This window comes from Euprymna scolopes, chromosome 21 (genome assembly GCF_053919585.1).
Source record: "Euprymna scolopes isolate OS-2025 chromosome 21, ASM5391958v1, whole genome shotgun sequence".
NCBI lineage: Eukaryota > Metazoa > Mollusca > Cephalopoda > Sepiida > Sepiolidae > Euprymna > Euprymna scolopes.
Window position 1 is genome coordinate 54437702 of NC_136502.1, and position 15016 is coordinate 54452717.

General features: G+C 29.5%; 1 protein-coding gene across 3 annotated transcripts in view; it reads right to left on the reverse strand.

Annotated features, from left to right (window-relative positions):
- Positions 1–2268: 2268 nt before the first annotated feature.
- The window catches only part of LOC145242366 (uncharacterized), a 19712-nt gene continuing 6964 nt past the window's right edge, over positions 2269–15016 (reverse strand). The window contains exons 2-5 of one of the 3 annotated variants that reach the window (XM_080105369.1): positions 12051–12143; positions 10964–11053; positions 7636–7725; positions 2269–4206 (exon numbers count right to left, since the gene is read on the reverse strand). In XM_080105369.1, the coding sequence (XP_079961495.1) occupies positions 3305–4206; positions 7636–7725; positions 10964–11053; positions 12051–12143 (1175 nt within the window). In that variant the 3' untranslated portion in view covers positions 2269–3304. Of the gene's footprint in view, positions 4207–7635; positions 7729–10963; positions 11054–12050; positions 12144–15016 lie in introns of all 3 variants that reach the window. The other 2 variants (XM_080105368.1, XM_080105370.1) reach the window with 2 other exon arrangements.

The window sequence follows — 15016 nt, forward strand, 5'->3', positions numbered from 1 at the left end:
TTTGTATGATGTACATTGTCACAGCACCCAGCAGATGAATACAGATGACCTCCAGACAAATAAAAGTTATGAAACTTCTTCCATATTCGCCCCAGCTATGTAATATAAACACTTTTGATGCCCCGCTATCCAACATATACACTTTTTTGCATGCGACTATATAACAATCATATACTGAACATTTCTATGACTTATAGCTTGTGCCAAAATTTTTGCATTTTCTGTCTCGGTTGATGTGGATTTTCTCATGTTAGAACACACCAAGTATTTGTATTTGTTCATTTCCAGCTCAAAGGGATTAATTTATTTTGTGACCTCTGAACTTGCTGCATAACTCGTTCTGGAATATATCATGAGCTTTTGAGGCAATTATCAATTCAATGATGCATTAATGCAGTTCTTCTGAGAAGTCGTATTTAAATGTTTTGTGTTCTAGGTCTAATCACAAAATCATCCAAGATTTCACTTGGTTTTTGCCTGTATTGCAGTAGATGAAACCTATGTATTTTGAAGCGCACATTTGCTTTTATTTGTACTTCATTAAAATTATTGTGATGACTTTTTTGTTCATCAGTCAGATCACTGGCACTCAGGTGCTTTAGTTCTTCATCACCCATGCCATGACAGATTTTTCTGGCTTGTTTGCTTTGGACTATGATCTTCTCATCTTCTAGATATAATGTCATTTTTTTTATTTTTTGCTTAAATAATGACATTGCTTTATAAGGTCAAGGTCAGACCAGCTAATTATTGGTAAATGAGATGTCGTTAGGGCAGTTTCATTATCAGGTAAAGTTCAAGAACGAAGTTGTTTTTCGATACTATCTGATTACTTCTCTGGTTGGTGTAATAATCTGCATTTTTGGGGTGAAAAAAATATTCTGTCTTTAAATTTAATTTTTCAATTTTTACAAAATTTTATAGTCCCTATCTTTGACAGGAAATTATCTATCAGACAATTACATTTTCAAACTAAAATTGATATGGCAAAGTAATTATAAAGTAACATTTTCTAAGATGAGCAAGAAAAGATTGACTGTGTTTCATGACATAACAATGATGCTGGTCTTCATTCAGACTCACATGTGATGTGGAAAAACGTTGCTTTTTGTACCTTGTATGAAATCCACACAAATTTTCTTGTTTACAGAAGCCCTCCCTCCCTAAAAAATTAGCTTTAAAAATCATATTTTAAAAATAATTCATTTACCTCTAATCCTAACCCCTACACATAAGTTTTGACAATAATGGCCTGATGAGAGTTATGGTGATTTTATATTTATAATCTACACTGTAAGAAAATGTAAGATCAACTATATAATCTTTAACAAAAGGATCATCAAATGAAAAGAAATCAAGGCCATTCTATCGATAACAAATGATACATTTAAGTCATCCATGTAATATTTTTATATAACTTCAAAATGAAAACTGATTTTTAATTTATTTAATATACTTTTATTAATTTAAAAATCGTATTAAAAATTGATTCATATACCGCTACTCCTAACTCCTTCACAGAAATCTCAACAATAATATTCTGATGGTGTTACGTTTATCCTACACATGAAGTGCAATGTCAACTTCTATAATAATCTCTAACAAAAGGATCATCAAATGAAAAGATATCAAGGCTCGTCTATAGATAACAAATGATATATTTAAGTGACCCACACTGTTTGCTGTTGGCTGTCAGAAATTAAAAACAGTGAAGAAAGGAACAGTAATAATACCGGGCAACAGCTGTCTTTTCTCAAAGCAGTACGTCATCAAGTGAAAATAGTTGTACTTGAGATCAAGTTAACAGTGGCAAGAAAAAAGACATCTTCTTTCATAGGTGTCAAGAAGCTCTTTAGTTGTTCTGAAAACCAATCATAATTAGGATATAGTCCTTCAATTGTCCAGTCGAAGGAATGTGATTGGGCATGTTGTGACAAAACCACATCACTATGGTTGCTTTCTGCAATAGGAATGAAATACTAATGATTATGGTTGTTACATATTCACATATGAAGTAAAAAAAAAAAAGATACTTGCTGACACTTTTCCTCCCTTCAAGCAAAATCAAAGTAACCTACCAAAAGAACATGAGAGAGCAAAAAGTGAGTGAATCTACTTGACCAGACAGTAAAGGCAAGCTCCAAACATTGTAGAAGTTAATGTGACCTAGCCAGCCAATGAAAGGCGAGAAAACATTGTTGGTATGCAAATGACAAAGACCCTAGAAGAAAAGGACGAAATGAAATTAAGAGATGAAAACGCAACAGAAAGAGGTGATGCTCAAGCTTTATTTTACTACTAAGAAAAACGCAAAGAACGCTGAATGCTCTTTTCACAAAAGCTGCACCAAAAAATGGAGCTGAAATCGAGAACAATAAAATAGAACGGTCTTGAGTTGAAAGATGAAAAATATTATGAGAGAATTAAAAATAATGGAATGAACTAAGTTCAATTACATATAGGGATGATACACAATAAGTATGAGTTAACAGGATTTGAAGACAGTCATAGTGTAATTTCTAGGTAAGCAGTTTTGAGGTAATGTTTTCCACAGGTAGAAAACCCTCACAAAGAAGTTCCATTCATGGAAACACAAGCTGTTTTCTGTTGTGGTGGTAAGACGACTACTGGCTGTTTCATTGAATTTAAATTATTAAAATATATATTTGAAAAGGCTTAATTGAAAAGATCAATTAAGAAACTGAATAAGGTCATTAAGTACACAATTAAGAAACTGTGAACGTATCTTATTTTAAATGTATGATACAAGGTCACAATGTGATAATTATTCTTTATTAGTTTTTAAAAAAGAGATCCTGGTTTGTGCTGGCTGTGCCTATGGTATATTCCTTATTGGATCTTAATTTGGGGTTTGTATTTTCTCTCTGCTGTAAAGTAATTAGGGTAATTTATGTTTAACATCCAGTCAGCTTCCCCTGAAATAATAATCTCATCTTCATGCAAACTATAAAACTTCAAATGTAAGTATCCAGATATATTATGAAATACTTTACTGTAATGAATCCATTCACATTGTTCTGCAGTCTTGAATCTGTAGCTGCATGCACCATTTCAAATGTGATTGTTGTATGAATGGAGACATGCTTATTTTAGAGGAAAAAGACATATACAATTTTTTTATTTTACTTCAGTTAGCTCTCAGAGATCAAAGGGTCTTTTCTGGAGCCAATACTTGATTTCTATATGAAATAAAGAGTGTTCGTTTAAGGATCTTCCTAGCATTTCAACCTTTGATTTAGTAAAACAGGGAAGGATAATGATAATTTTCCTTTCCAAAAATGGATCAGTTAACGGTTTTCCTTTTTTGTTGTCTTTTTTTTATTCTACGTGGATGAACACTTTTCATGTGTACTTTCAATTTTGATTTTGAAGAAAATGAAGAATCACACATTTGACAGAAATACGCTTTTTCCTTAGTGTGTACGCGTAAGTGACTTTTCAGATTAGACCGCTTAGAAAATGAAGAGGAGCATATTTGACAAGAAAAGGGTTTCTCCCCAGTGTGTATGAGCACGTGGCTTTTCAAGGTTGATTTGTCAGAAAATGAATGGTCGCAAATTTCACAGGAAAACGGTTTCTCACCAGTGTGTATCAGCGTGTGCCGTTTCAAGTGCGACTTGCGGGAAAACGAAGACTTGCATATTTCACAAAAAAATGGTTTCTCACCACTGTGCACCTGCAGGTGCATTTTCAGCGTTGATTTTTGCGAAAATGAAGATTTACAAATTTTACATGAGAATGGTTTCTCACCAGTGTGTACACGCAAATGATCACGCAAATGCGATTGTTTAAAAAATGAAGATTCACAAATTTCACAGGAATAGGGTTTCTCTCCACTGTGCGAACGCATGTGCTTTCGGAGATACGATATCGCGTCAAATGAAGATGTGCAGATTTTACAAGAAAACGATTTCTCACCTGTGTGCATGCGCTTATGATCTTTCAAAGCTGACGATTTATAAAACGAAGATCCGCAAATTTCACAAGCATATGGTCTCTCTCCAGTATGTATAAACATGTGTGTTTTTAACGTTGATTTCTGTGTAAAAGTAGAGTGACAAATTTCACAAGAATATGGCTTTTCCCCAGTGTGTGTAATCATGTGTCGATTCAACGTTGATTTCTGAGTAAAACACGATCGGCAAATTTCACAAGAAAATGGTTTTCTGCTAATGTATACAATATCTGTAAATAAAGAAATGAGAAATGGACAAAAATAAAAGTATTTTATCATAAAAATAACTGAATGTTTCAATTAACAAAATATTGTGAATATGCATGTTTTATAAGAAAATAACTGTTTATATTCAGCAATTCTTAACTAATGATTTATTTATGTAAATATCAAATATTCGAAGAGAATGAACTGCTTACTCGTTGAAATCAGGAAAATTAAAATGGAAGAGAATTTACAAATAATCTGCCCTTGTCTAGTTTTTTATTCTGCTGGAAGCAACATTTTCTCAATCAGTTAATGTGTTGTATAAGTTAATGCTTTAATAAACAGAGCTTTAAATGATACATTTTGAACAGCTGTTAAGTTAAATTTATAAAAGTTGGCTTTGTATTTCTCACCACTTATCAATACCACTCCAGCATAAAGGTTAATGAGTTTATTAGGAAAACAGAGAAATAACAATATAAGGGTTGGTAATAATGGTTGAAACAGGACAAAAATTATATTAAGATGTTGACAGACAAATGGACACTTTGTTTTTATATATAAGATGAGTCACCTCATATTAAGGTTCATATGTCACTCCAGGAAAAGAAATAATTTGTCGAGAAGACAGTGAAATAATAATATGAGGATTTGTAACAACAGTTGAGACTGGTCAGGGCATGGCCCAACAGTTAGTATACATTGGATTTGTAAACAACCATGCTATAGTCAGCCGGGAAGCAGCCCCATGGTATTGTGTTTGATAGATGGATGACTCTTGAAAAGAAACTTTTCTTGTAGAAGTTCTGTTTAGAATACACAAAGGGAGAAAAGAAAATTTACAGTTGTTGTAAATATCTTAAAATGGGTTGGGTTGGGTAAATATCTTAAAATGGGTTGGGTAAATATCTTAAAATGGGTTGGGTATCATGAAAATAGTAATAAAATAAAGAAAAACTAACGATGCCTCTCCGTGAAAATGTAGCTGTGGGGAGAAGAAAAGGATATCCTTCACTAAGTTTTGAGATGATCTTAGCAACAGATTTTATGTAAGTATTTAATGTCTTCAATGAAAGTCTAGGAGCTTATCAAAGCAGGAGTTTTCAATTAGGAAAACATAAGGATCAGAGCATTTGTATAATTTTTACTCTTAGTGGATTAAAGGATTATATAAAAGCACTTAACTCCCAAAACGGTTGCAAAATTTATTGAATAATTATCTGTTTTTTTAAATATTGATTGAATGAATTAATCTATTTAAACTTTAGGTAGGTTTTTATTTTTTTAATTCCATTTTCACCTCAAACAAAACACAGTGACACTTTGATGTAGGGAGCTACTATCAGGGACATAAGTTGCAGGGATACTGTGTAGGGAGTTATTCAGAGAGAAATTTGCTAGAAACTTTTGGAACACAGATCAACAAAGTCACTTTTATATATATATATATATATATATATATATATATATATATATATATATATATATAAACATTTTTATGTGCTAGGACATTTTCATCTTGAACTCTACGCAATTGTGCAGAATGTAGAAATTATGCATAATGGAATTCGGCATAATAATAATAGTTGAATAAAACTAATCCTCTAAATCTTCTAATAAGAAACCATAAAAACGAACAAGTAATTATTTTTATACGTTTTTTTATGTTTTTTTATACATTTTTTTATTTTTTATACATTTTTCAAAAGTATATGCAAGCTAGTTAACCTCGTTAGTTGTTCGAATGTAAAAAGTCTGTTTTAATAAGTTTTAAATTGAAAAAGTAAGCTTTTAAATTCAAAATAGATCTTAAGCACTGACTGCAAAGAATGAAAGGTTATTATATGAAGAGAGTTTTAAACTGTCACAAAGAGGTTGTTACATAGTTGACTGAAGGAAGAGTGAAGAATGGAATTCAAAATAACATAGAACATTGTATAAATTAAAGTGTCAAAATAAGAGAAACAATCAAACGTGGTAAGAACATGAGCTTTAAGAACTCAAATTATTGGAAAGGAAATCCAGGTGGAAGTAAAAGAGGAACAAGCTCAGATTACTCTCAATCAAATGAGAATGTGGAATAATAGTAAATATTAAAAAGAAATACCCTAGAGGAATAAGATTGCTAAAAATACTATAAGGGAGTAATACTAATTGTCTGTATTTTTGAGATGAGGTATTTTCATTTATTCAGATTGTCTCAAGGCATCTCCGAAAAGATTCAGAGAATATGTGCCCCCTACAACATCAGGATGGTATTCAAGTGCGAGTCAACAATCAGACGACACCTGGTACGAGTGAAGCCACGCATGGAGGAGAACATGACCAAGAACTGCATATACTCCATCCCATGCAGTTGTAGAAACGTTTAAAAGGGTAAAAGATGCCACCCCCTCAAAGTAAGGGTGGAAGAACACCGAAAAGCAGTAACTAAAGGGGAGACGGAAAAATCAGGTATAGCCAACCATGTCTGGATGGAGAGGGGGGACCATCGCCCCCTATGATGAAATAAAAATAATAAACAGAGAGACCCACTGGAAAGTGAGAAAACTTAAAGAAACAGCTCACATGCTTGGACATAACAACCTACTGAGCAAACCAAGCGTAGAGCTGAATGAAATTTGGACACCTCTAATAGAGAGAGAAAACCTTGAATAACAACATAGGTTTAACATTAACAAAAACCAACTAAGAATTGTCCTAGAGACATATGGCCGAGTGGTCCTAGACATAGTATCAAAGTTTACCGTTACCCAAAGGTGCTGAGTTTAATCCTGAACAAAGGCAGTGAAAAGTAACATTCAAAACAGAGAATCACCAACTATGTCCCAGAGTCTAGCTGGAGTTCGAACACGGTACCCCCGTAATAATAATAAAGGGTTGGGTTCGAGACTCCTAACAAACGGTTCTCCAGTTCGATACAAAACACCTGATGAAGGCCGGAGGGCAAAACGGCTGAAATGTTGTGACTATAACAACCAAGATGAGGAAGTCAGTCCGACAATCTCAATATAAGGAAGTAAGTCTAGATAAATATAACATATGCCAAGACATCAACACTGGAAACCTTTAAAATGGAGGAAGCTAACATGTTTGCAAACATTCTTGTTAGACAGACACCAGCTTGACTGTCTCCAGTATATGAAAAAAATGAAAGATATGTGAGTGTAATTGGTGTGTAAATATTGTCCGCTTGAATAAGATTGACTTCAGATGAAAGGTTTTGAAATCCATTCAAGTTCTACAATCATAGAAATCACTTTACAACTATTTGAATTCAATCCGACAACAGGATTGTCGAGTAATCTTTATTCAAAAAAGATTTCATTAAAAACAAACTCATGGACCATTTTCCTGTTAGTGGAAAACAAAATGTGGTATTGATTTGTTCATTTGAAAACAAAATGTGGTATTGATTTGTTCATTTGAGTCTAAATTTAAGAGTTACCCACCTTGATTTCTAATTGGGTCTCTGCAAAAAATAGATGAGTTAATGGCTTCTTTTCCACTATTATTTGATCCAGGTTCATCATTGTTTCGAGCTTCTGAAAATAAATATTTATATTAGTTACACTGCTAAGAGACTAAAGCTCTTGTTTTCTAAAGACATAATTCCTAAACCTGAATAAGCAGAATTTGAGCTCCATCTACTACATAACAGAATTGCTCAAGATAAATTAGCTATAAATACTACTGCCAGTTAAGTACTCTTTAAGCTGAAAAATTTCCACTTAGAGAGATTTCAACTTTGCTTTGAATTATTTATTGTGATTTTAATCATTATACAATAAATACAATTGTTTATAAGACGTTTTAACAAATGTTATCAGCATCCAATGAAGTGACCTTAGTTCTCCATTAACCATCTCAGAACCATAAAGAAAAGCTTTTTAACAATTGTTATCAATATCCATTGAAGGTTTTGTTTTACTCATGTTCACCTAAAACAAACAAAATTAAAACTTGGACATAAGGGCCTACTATTTAGAACAATGTTTACAGGAGATTAGCGAGATGTTGGTTTACATTACATTTAATGCAATTTAAGCAATTTTAGTTTCCCACTAACCAACTCAGAACTAGAATAATTCAAGCAAACATGATCACAACTCATCATCGACTTTCCTGTGGATCTTACAACAGAATATAAATGCAGAAAGTCTACTCAAGCTCACCAGAGACAAACTAACACAAAAGTGACATAATATTATACTTAGTGATCAAAACTTGTTGCAACCTTGACGTAAACACTCCTCTCCCCATTAACTTGTCAATCTGAAAAATCCAACTCCTTCACTGTAGTGGTCCACCAGACCAGAAAGTGTTCTAGTTCATCTTATTTCTCTGACTGTATTAACATGCAAATATTTAAATATAATGTAAACAAACATCTTCGTTCACAACCCCACACTAAGAATGAACTATCAATCTGGCCTATAAATCACAATAGCCTCTTATATCTTCGTAGCAATGTGCCATACTCAGGCTAAATATAAGTAAAACAAAAACAACAAAAAGGACAAAGAAATCAAAAAGCACCAAAATAAAAGATAGGTTTCTACTTTTCTCTTTCTTGAATATGTACTCAAAAATTAGTTTGTTATTTTTATTGATTTAAACGAATACAGAAATAATTAATGAGGTTGATACTCATCCTCTTAATAGATTTGTATTAAATTTGACAATATTCAGAGAGAAACTAACAAGTTTTAAGCTTTAGATAGAAACATTACAGCAAAAAAAAAGAATGTATGCATGGACATTTCAATTTATTCAATAAAACTGAATTTTAACACGTTTCTATGGAAGGCCATAAGATTAAAAAAGTGATTTTATTTTAAATAAAGTATACAATAATATAAATAGTTGTTTTTACATTTGTTTTCAGGATACATAAGTTTTAGAGATCTTTCAATATTTTATCTACCGAATGGTTTCTAATCTAATATGTGATCTACTCAGGAATGTAAAGTTTGGGTTAGTTAAATTCAATGGGTTGATCTCATACTGGAATGTAATAACCTTAGTAAATCACATACTATATATATATATATATATATATATATATATATACATATATATATAGTATATATATATACTATATATATATATAGTATATATATATACTATATATATATAGTATATATATATATATATAGTATATATATATATATAGTATATATATATATAGTATATATATATAGTATATATATATATATATATAGTATATATATATAGTATATATATATATAGTATATAGTATATATATATAGTATATATATATATAGTATATAGTATATATATATAGTATATATATATATAGTATATAGTATATATATATATATATATAGTATATAGTATATATATATATATAGTATATAGTATATATATATATATATATAGTATATAGTATATATATATATATATAGTATATAGTATATATATATATATAGTATATAGTATATATATATATATATAGTATATAGTATATATATATATATAGTATATATATATATATATATAGTATATATATATATATATATAGTATATATATATATATATATAGTATATAGTATATATATATATATATATTATATATATATATATAGTATATATATATATATATATATATATATATATATATATATAGTATGTGTTAAATGTATTTTGACAGTAAAATAGATGAACTAATAATAACATTGTTACAAGTGATCACATTCAAATCAACAGAGGAAGGTCAATATTTAACAATAGAATTGTTTATTTCATTCTTCATAATAATTGCAGACAAAACGAATTGATCTTATTTAGGTTGTGACTTATTCAATGGAACAGAATCACACTGGGTCAGCGAGTATTTGGACAACTGCCCAGCTCAGATTTACATCAACAAAAACCTGCAAAATTTTATATTTGCAAGCACAAGAGATATTTCTCATGAGTTGATAAGGAGAATCAAAAACTAAGAGTAGATTCTAACAGAAGAACTTTATAAAATAATTACATTAAATAAATATTGTCCATTAACCTAAAGTTATGGCTAGTTAGTAAGAGTTGATGGGTTGATCAAATATTGGAATGTAAAAAGCTCAATAGATTACACCATTCGTGGATCACATACTACAAGAGTAACCATGTTTTTAGCGTTGTCTTTGTTTATAGTATTTTCATAAACACAATTCTAATCTAAAATGTATTTTGACATTAAAGCAGATTAATAACATTGTTACAAGCGATCCATTTTTATACATTAAAATCAACAGGGAAAGACCAATATTAATTGGCACAATTCATTTATTTGATCATTTATAAAAATTACAGACGAAAAAAAATCAATTTAATTTAGGTGGTTTATTCAATGTAACTGAATCACATTGGATTAGAGAGTATTTGGACAACTGCCCAGCAGAAATTTATAACAATAAAAATATACACAATTTTATATTTGCAAACACAACAGATGTTTCTGATGAGTTAATTAAAAACTAAGGTGATCTTCTAGCATAAATACTTTATAGAATAATGAAATTACATTGTTTTTTGTGAATATTAGCTTTTTGAGTAAGATTGCCTGGGCAGAAGATTTTGGTATCCATGCAAGTTATACAACCATAGTAATCACTTCATTACTCTTCAGTAATAAACTTAATTTGTAACTTAATTTGTAAATAGAACTGTAACTTGAAAATAACATCAACAGATATTTTTTTCCTGCTGTGATGAAAGAAGAATGGCATTTATCATGTTAATTACAATGTAAATTTAAAGAAAATTATCTACCTTGACACCCAGTTGCATCTTGGCAAGGATGAGGAAGATTGTTGAGATTTTCTTCATTATTTGATCCTAGTTCATCATTGTTTTGAGCATCTGAAAACATCAAAAGTTCAAAATTAGAGATGGAATGAGGAGTGATCAAAGGAAGCAAATACAATTCAGTGAGAAATTGTGTTTTAGACGTGGTTATAGCACCTAATGAACTGTCATTACTGTGCATGAAACCCAGATGAAAGATAGAAGGGGAATGTTTACCATAGAACTAGTTCATATTATTCTCAATCGACATGTTGAAATGAAAAGAAATAAAACACATAAAAAAAGAACTGTCTTTGATAATTGTAAAAAGACTAAGAATGCAACCCCAGGTTAAGGTAAGATGTACTACTCTATTGGCTATTTGAGTCAAATTACTATCGGGAAAATATTTTCATATCTATGCAACTTGTAAGTAAATTTATTGTCTTCAAGCATAAATTCTAAGTGTTAATTTAAACTTTAATAAAAAATAATCACATGAGAATCTTTTTGTCTGTTATGAGGAGGGTGAAGAAAAAAGTTTGAATCTAAATCTCAAAATTTTTTGCTATGCTGGGAGACCTACAGTAAAGTGAAATAGTTTTGAACTCTTAAAATAATTTGCAACACATCGACAATGTTTACCCATTCAGTTATTTATTTTTTATTATCACTTATGGTTGAATTCATGTTTTGAAACATGTGTAAATCATAAATCTATGATGCCATGCCAAAGCTATAACTATTTTGTCATGGTAATGTTTTCAGCTCTATTTATAAGAAAGTCAGTTGGTAAAACCTCAGACTGAAGATCTCAAGGATTTGATTTTGCTTTTATATCATGGCATCCATTTTATTTGTTAGAAATATATTATTATTAATGCAATAACCTCCATTTCTAAAAATAGTTAACATTTAATTATTAATGCAATAATCTGCATTTCTAAAAATAGCTAACATTTACTTATTAATATAATAATCTCCATTTCAAATTTTGCAATGTATTTTTTATGTTTAAAACCCTGTGACAGACAAATGGATAAAATTTTTATTTATATAAGAAGTCACCTACCTTGACTTCTAGTCGCATCTTTGCAAGGACCAGGAAATTTGTTAGCTTTTTCACCATTATTATTTGATGCTGATTCATCATTGTTTTGAGCATCTGAAAACATCAATATATCAGTGTCATCAGCTGTTCCAGTTTTTACCATTTTTTATTAACTTTATTTTCACTTGTGGTTTCTGTTCAGCCATTTTTTTAAACTGATCAAACACTTGTTTTACAATGACCAAACATTTTTTACAATGATCAAACATTTTTTTTATAATAACCAAATATTTTTTACAATGATCAAATATTTTTTTACAATGATCATTTTTTTACAATAGCCAAACATTTTTTACAATGATTAAACATTTTTTTAATGATCAAACATATTTTTACAATGATCAAACATTTTTTCACAATGATCAAACATGTTTTTACAATGAACAAACATTTTTTACAATGATCAAACATTTTTTTTATAATAACCAAATATTTTTGACAATGATCAAATATTTTTTTACAATGATCATTTTTTTACAATGGCCAAACATTTTTAACAATGATTAAACATTTTTTTAATGATCAGACATATTTTTACAATGATCAAACATTTTTTCACAATGATCAAACATGTTTTTACAATGAACAAACATTTTTTACAATGATCAAACATTTTTTTTATAATAACCAAATATTTTTGACAATGATCAAATATTTTTTTACAATGATCATTTTTTTACAATGGCCAAACATTTTTTACAATGGTTAAACATTTTTTTAATGATCAAACATATTTTTACAATGATCAAACATTTTTTCACAATGATCAAACATGTTTTTACAATGATCAAACATGTTTTTACAATGAACAAACATTTTTTACAATGATCAAACATCCTTTTTATACTTATTTTAACAAGACATTTTTTATTGCTTAACTCCATTACTGACATCTATTGTCTCCATTAATATTATATTACTCTTAAAAAAAAAACCTTTTCCTCTATGAAATGTGACTAACAAGACATTTTTTTAAACCATGATATAACTATGACAACAGAACCATTGGTTCTAATCTTTTCATTTACTGACCTATCAGAGCTTGCCGATCAGGGTTTGTACCCTATAAAACAGTTACTGAAAGAGAAACTGGCAGCTAAAATTCTCTCATTTTCTAAAAATATCATCATTGAAGCCAAACATGCATACTTTGAACTCATAGGAGCATATAAAATAATATAATTGCTTAAAGCTAATTAGTCATTGACAGATGTATGAAATTAGATACAATACCACAATAGTGCACAAAATCAATCAGCTGTATAGTTTTCATCAGAATCAATTAGATTTTACTTTTTTAAGCGATTATTTTATATCATTATTTTAGAATTTAGGGTGGAGGATCAATTTTGTATACAAATTTGATGCATTTAAGAATGAAGCCCCAATTTTTGGTCATTCTGAAATTAAAAAAAAATGTTTTTAGAACTATCTCTATGTTCAAGTGGCTGCACGTTAAGGTTTGGAATTAGATTAGAAAATAGAAATGAATAACTGTAATTTGATAAAAAAAACAGAGTAAATCCTTATTTTAAAATATTAAGGAGGAGGGAAATCTTAAGCTATATTTAAAACTAAAAGAGAAGGAGCCGAGCCTGCCCCTCCTGAACAGTACTAATTTCCTGTTACTGAATTGTTCTTCTTTAATGCCATTTATTTCCCTATTTATTCACTGGTGCTATTTTTACCATGCCATTATATATATATATATATATATATATATATATATATATATATATATATATATATATATATATATATATGTACATATATATATGTATACGTATATATACGTATACATATATATGTATACATATATATGTATACATATATATATATGTATGTACATATATATATGTACATATATATATGTATAGATATATATATGTACAGATATATATATGTATAGATATATATATGTATAGATATATATATGTATAGATATATATATGTATAGATATATATATATGTATACATATATATGTATACATATATGTATACATATATATATATATGTATACATATATATGTATACATATATATATGTATACATATATATATGTATACATATATATATGTATACATATATATATATGTATACATATATATATGTACATATATATATGTATATATATATATGTACATATATATACATATATATATACATATATACAGTAGCGTCCAAAAGTTAAGGGCTAGTAGTTTCAAGACAAGTTTAAGTACTTTTTAAGAAAAACCGTTCATTTAAAATACTTAATATGCATATATACTTATAGATATACTCATCACTCATGTCTCGCCTAAATTTAATAAGCATCCGTTGGATATTTTTAAAGTTATGACCAATAACACAAAAGTTTGTCCAAATTCTTGTGGTCCAAAAGGCGGTATAATCTTTAATTATTATAACAGTAAGGTACTGTATAGGTGTCAGACAGGTACTATGAATAATCCTACTTCAAATTTTTACTAAAGAACATTAAAATTATTGTAATTGAGTAAAAGAAATGCGTGTTTGTATCGCACTAGTACAACATGGCAGCAAAACAACGTCGTCCCGTTTCTGTCGAAGAAAAACAGCTCATTATTCATCTTCATTGTAATGGCAAGAAAACTTCTGAGATTGTTGACACCGTAGGAAGGTCTCCTAGTGTAGTAAAGCATATTGTGGCACATTTCAAGCAGTCAGGATCAGTGGCAGCTGCCCCAAAATCTGGTAGACCTCAAATCACAACTGCTCAACAGGATCGTCTTATTGTCAAAATGTCACTTAAAGACAGATTTAACACTGCTGCTAAAATATCTTGAGAACTAAAGCAAAGGTCTATTGTTCAAGCGTCTCGGCAAACTGTTACACGCCGGTTGCACGCTTCTGGATTGCAATCTCGAGTGCTAGCAAGGAAGCCTCTTATCTCCAAAAAGAATCA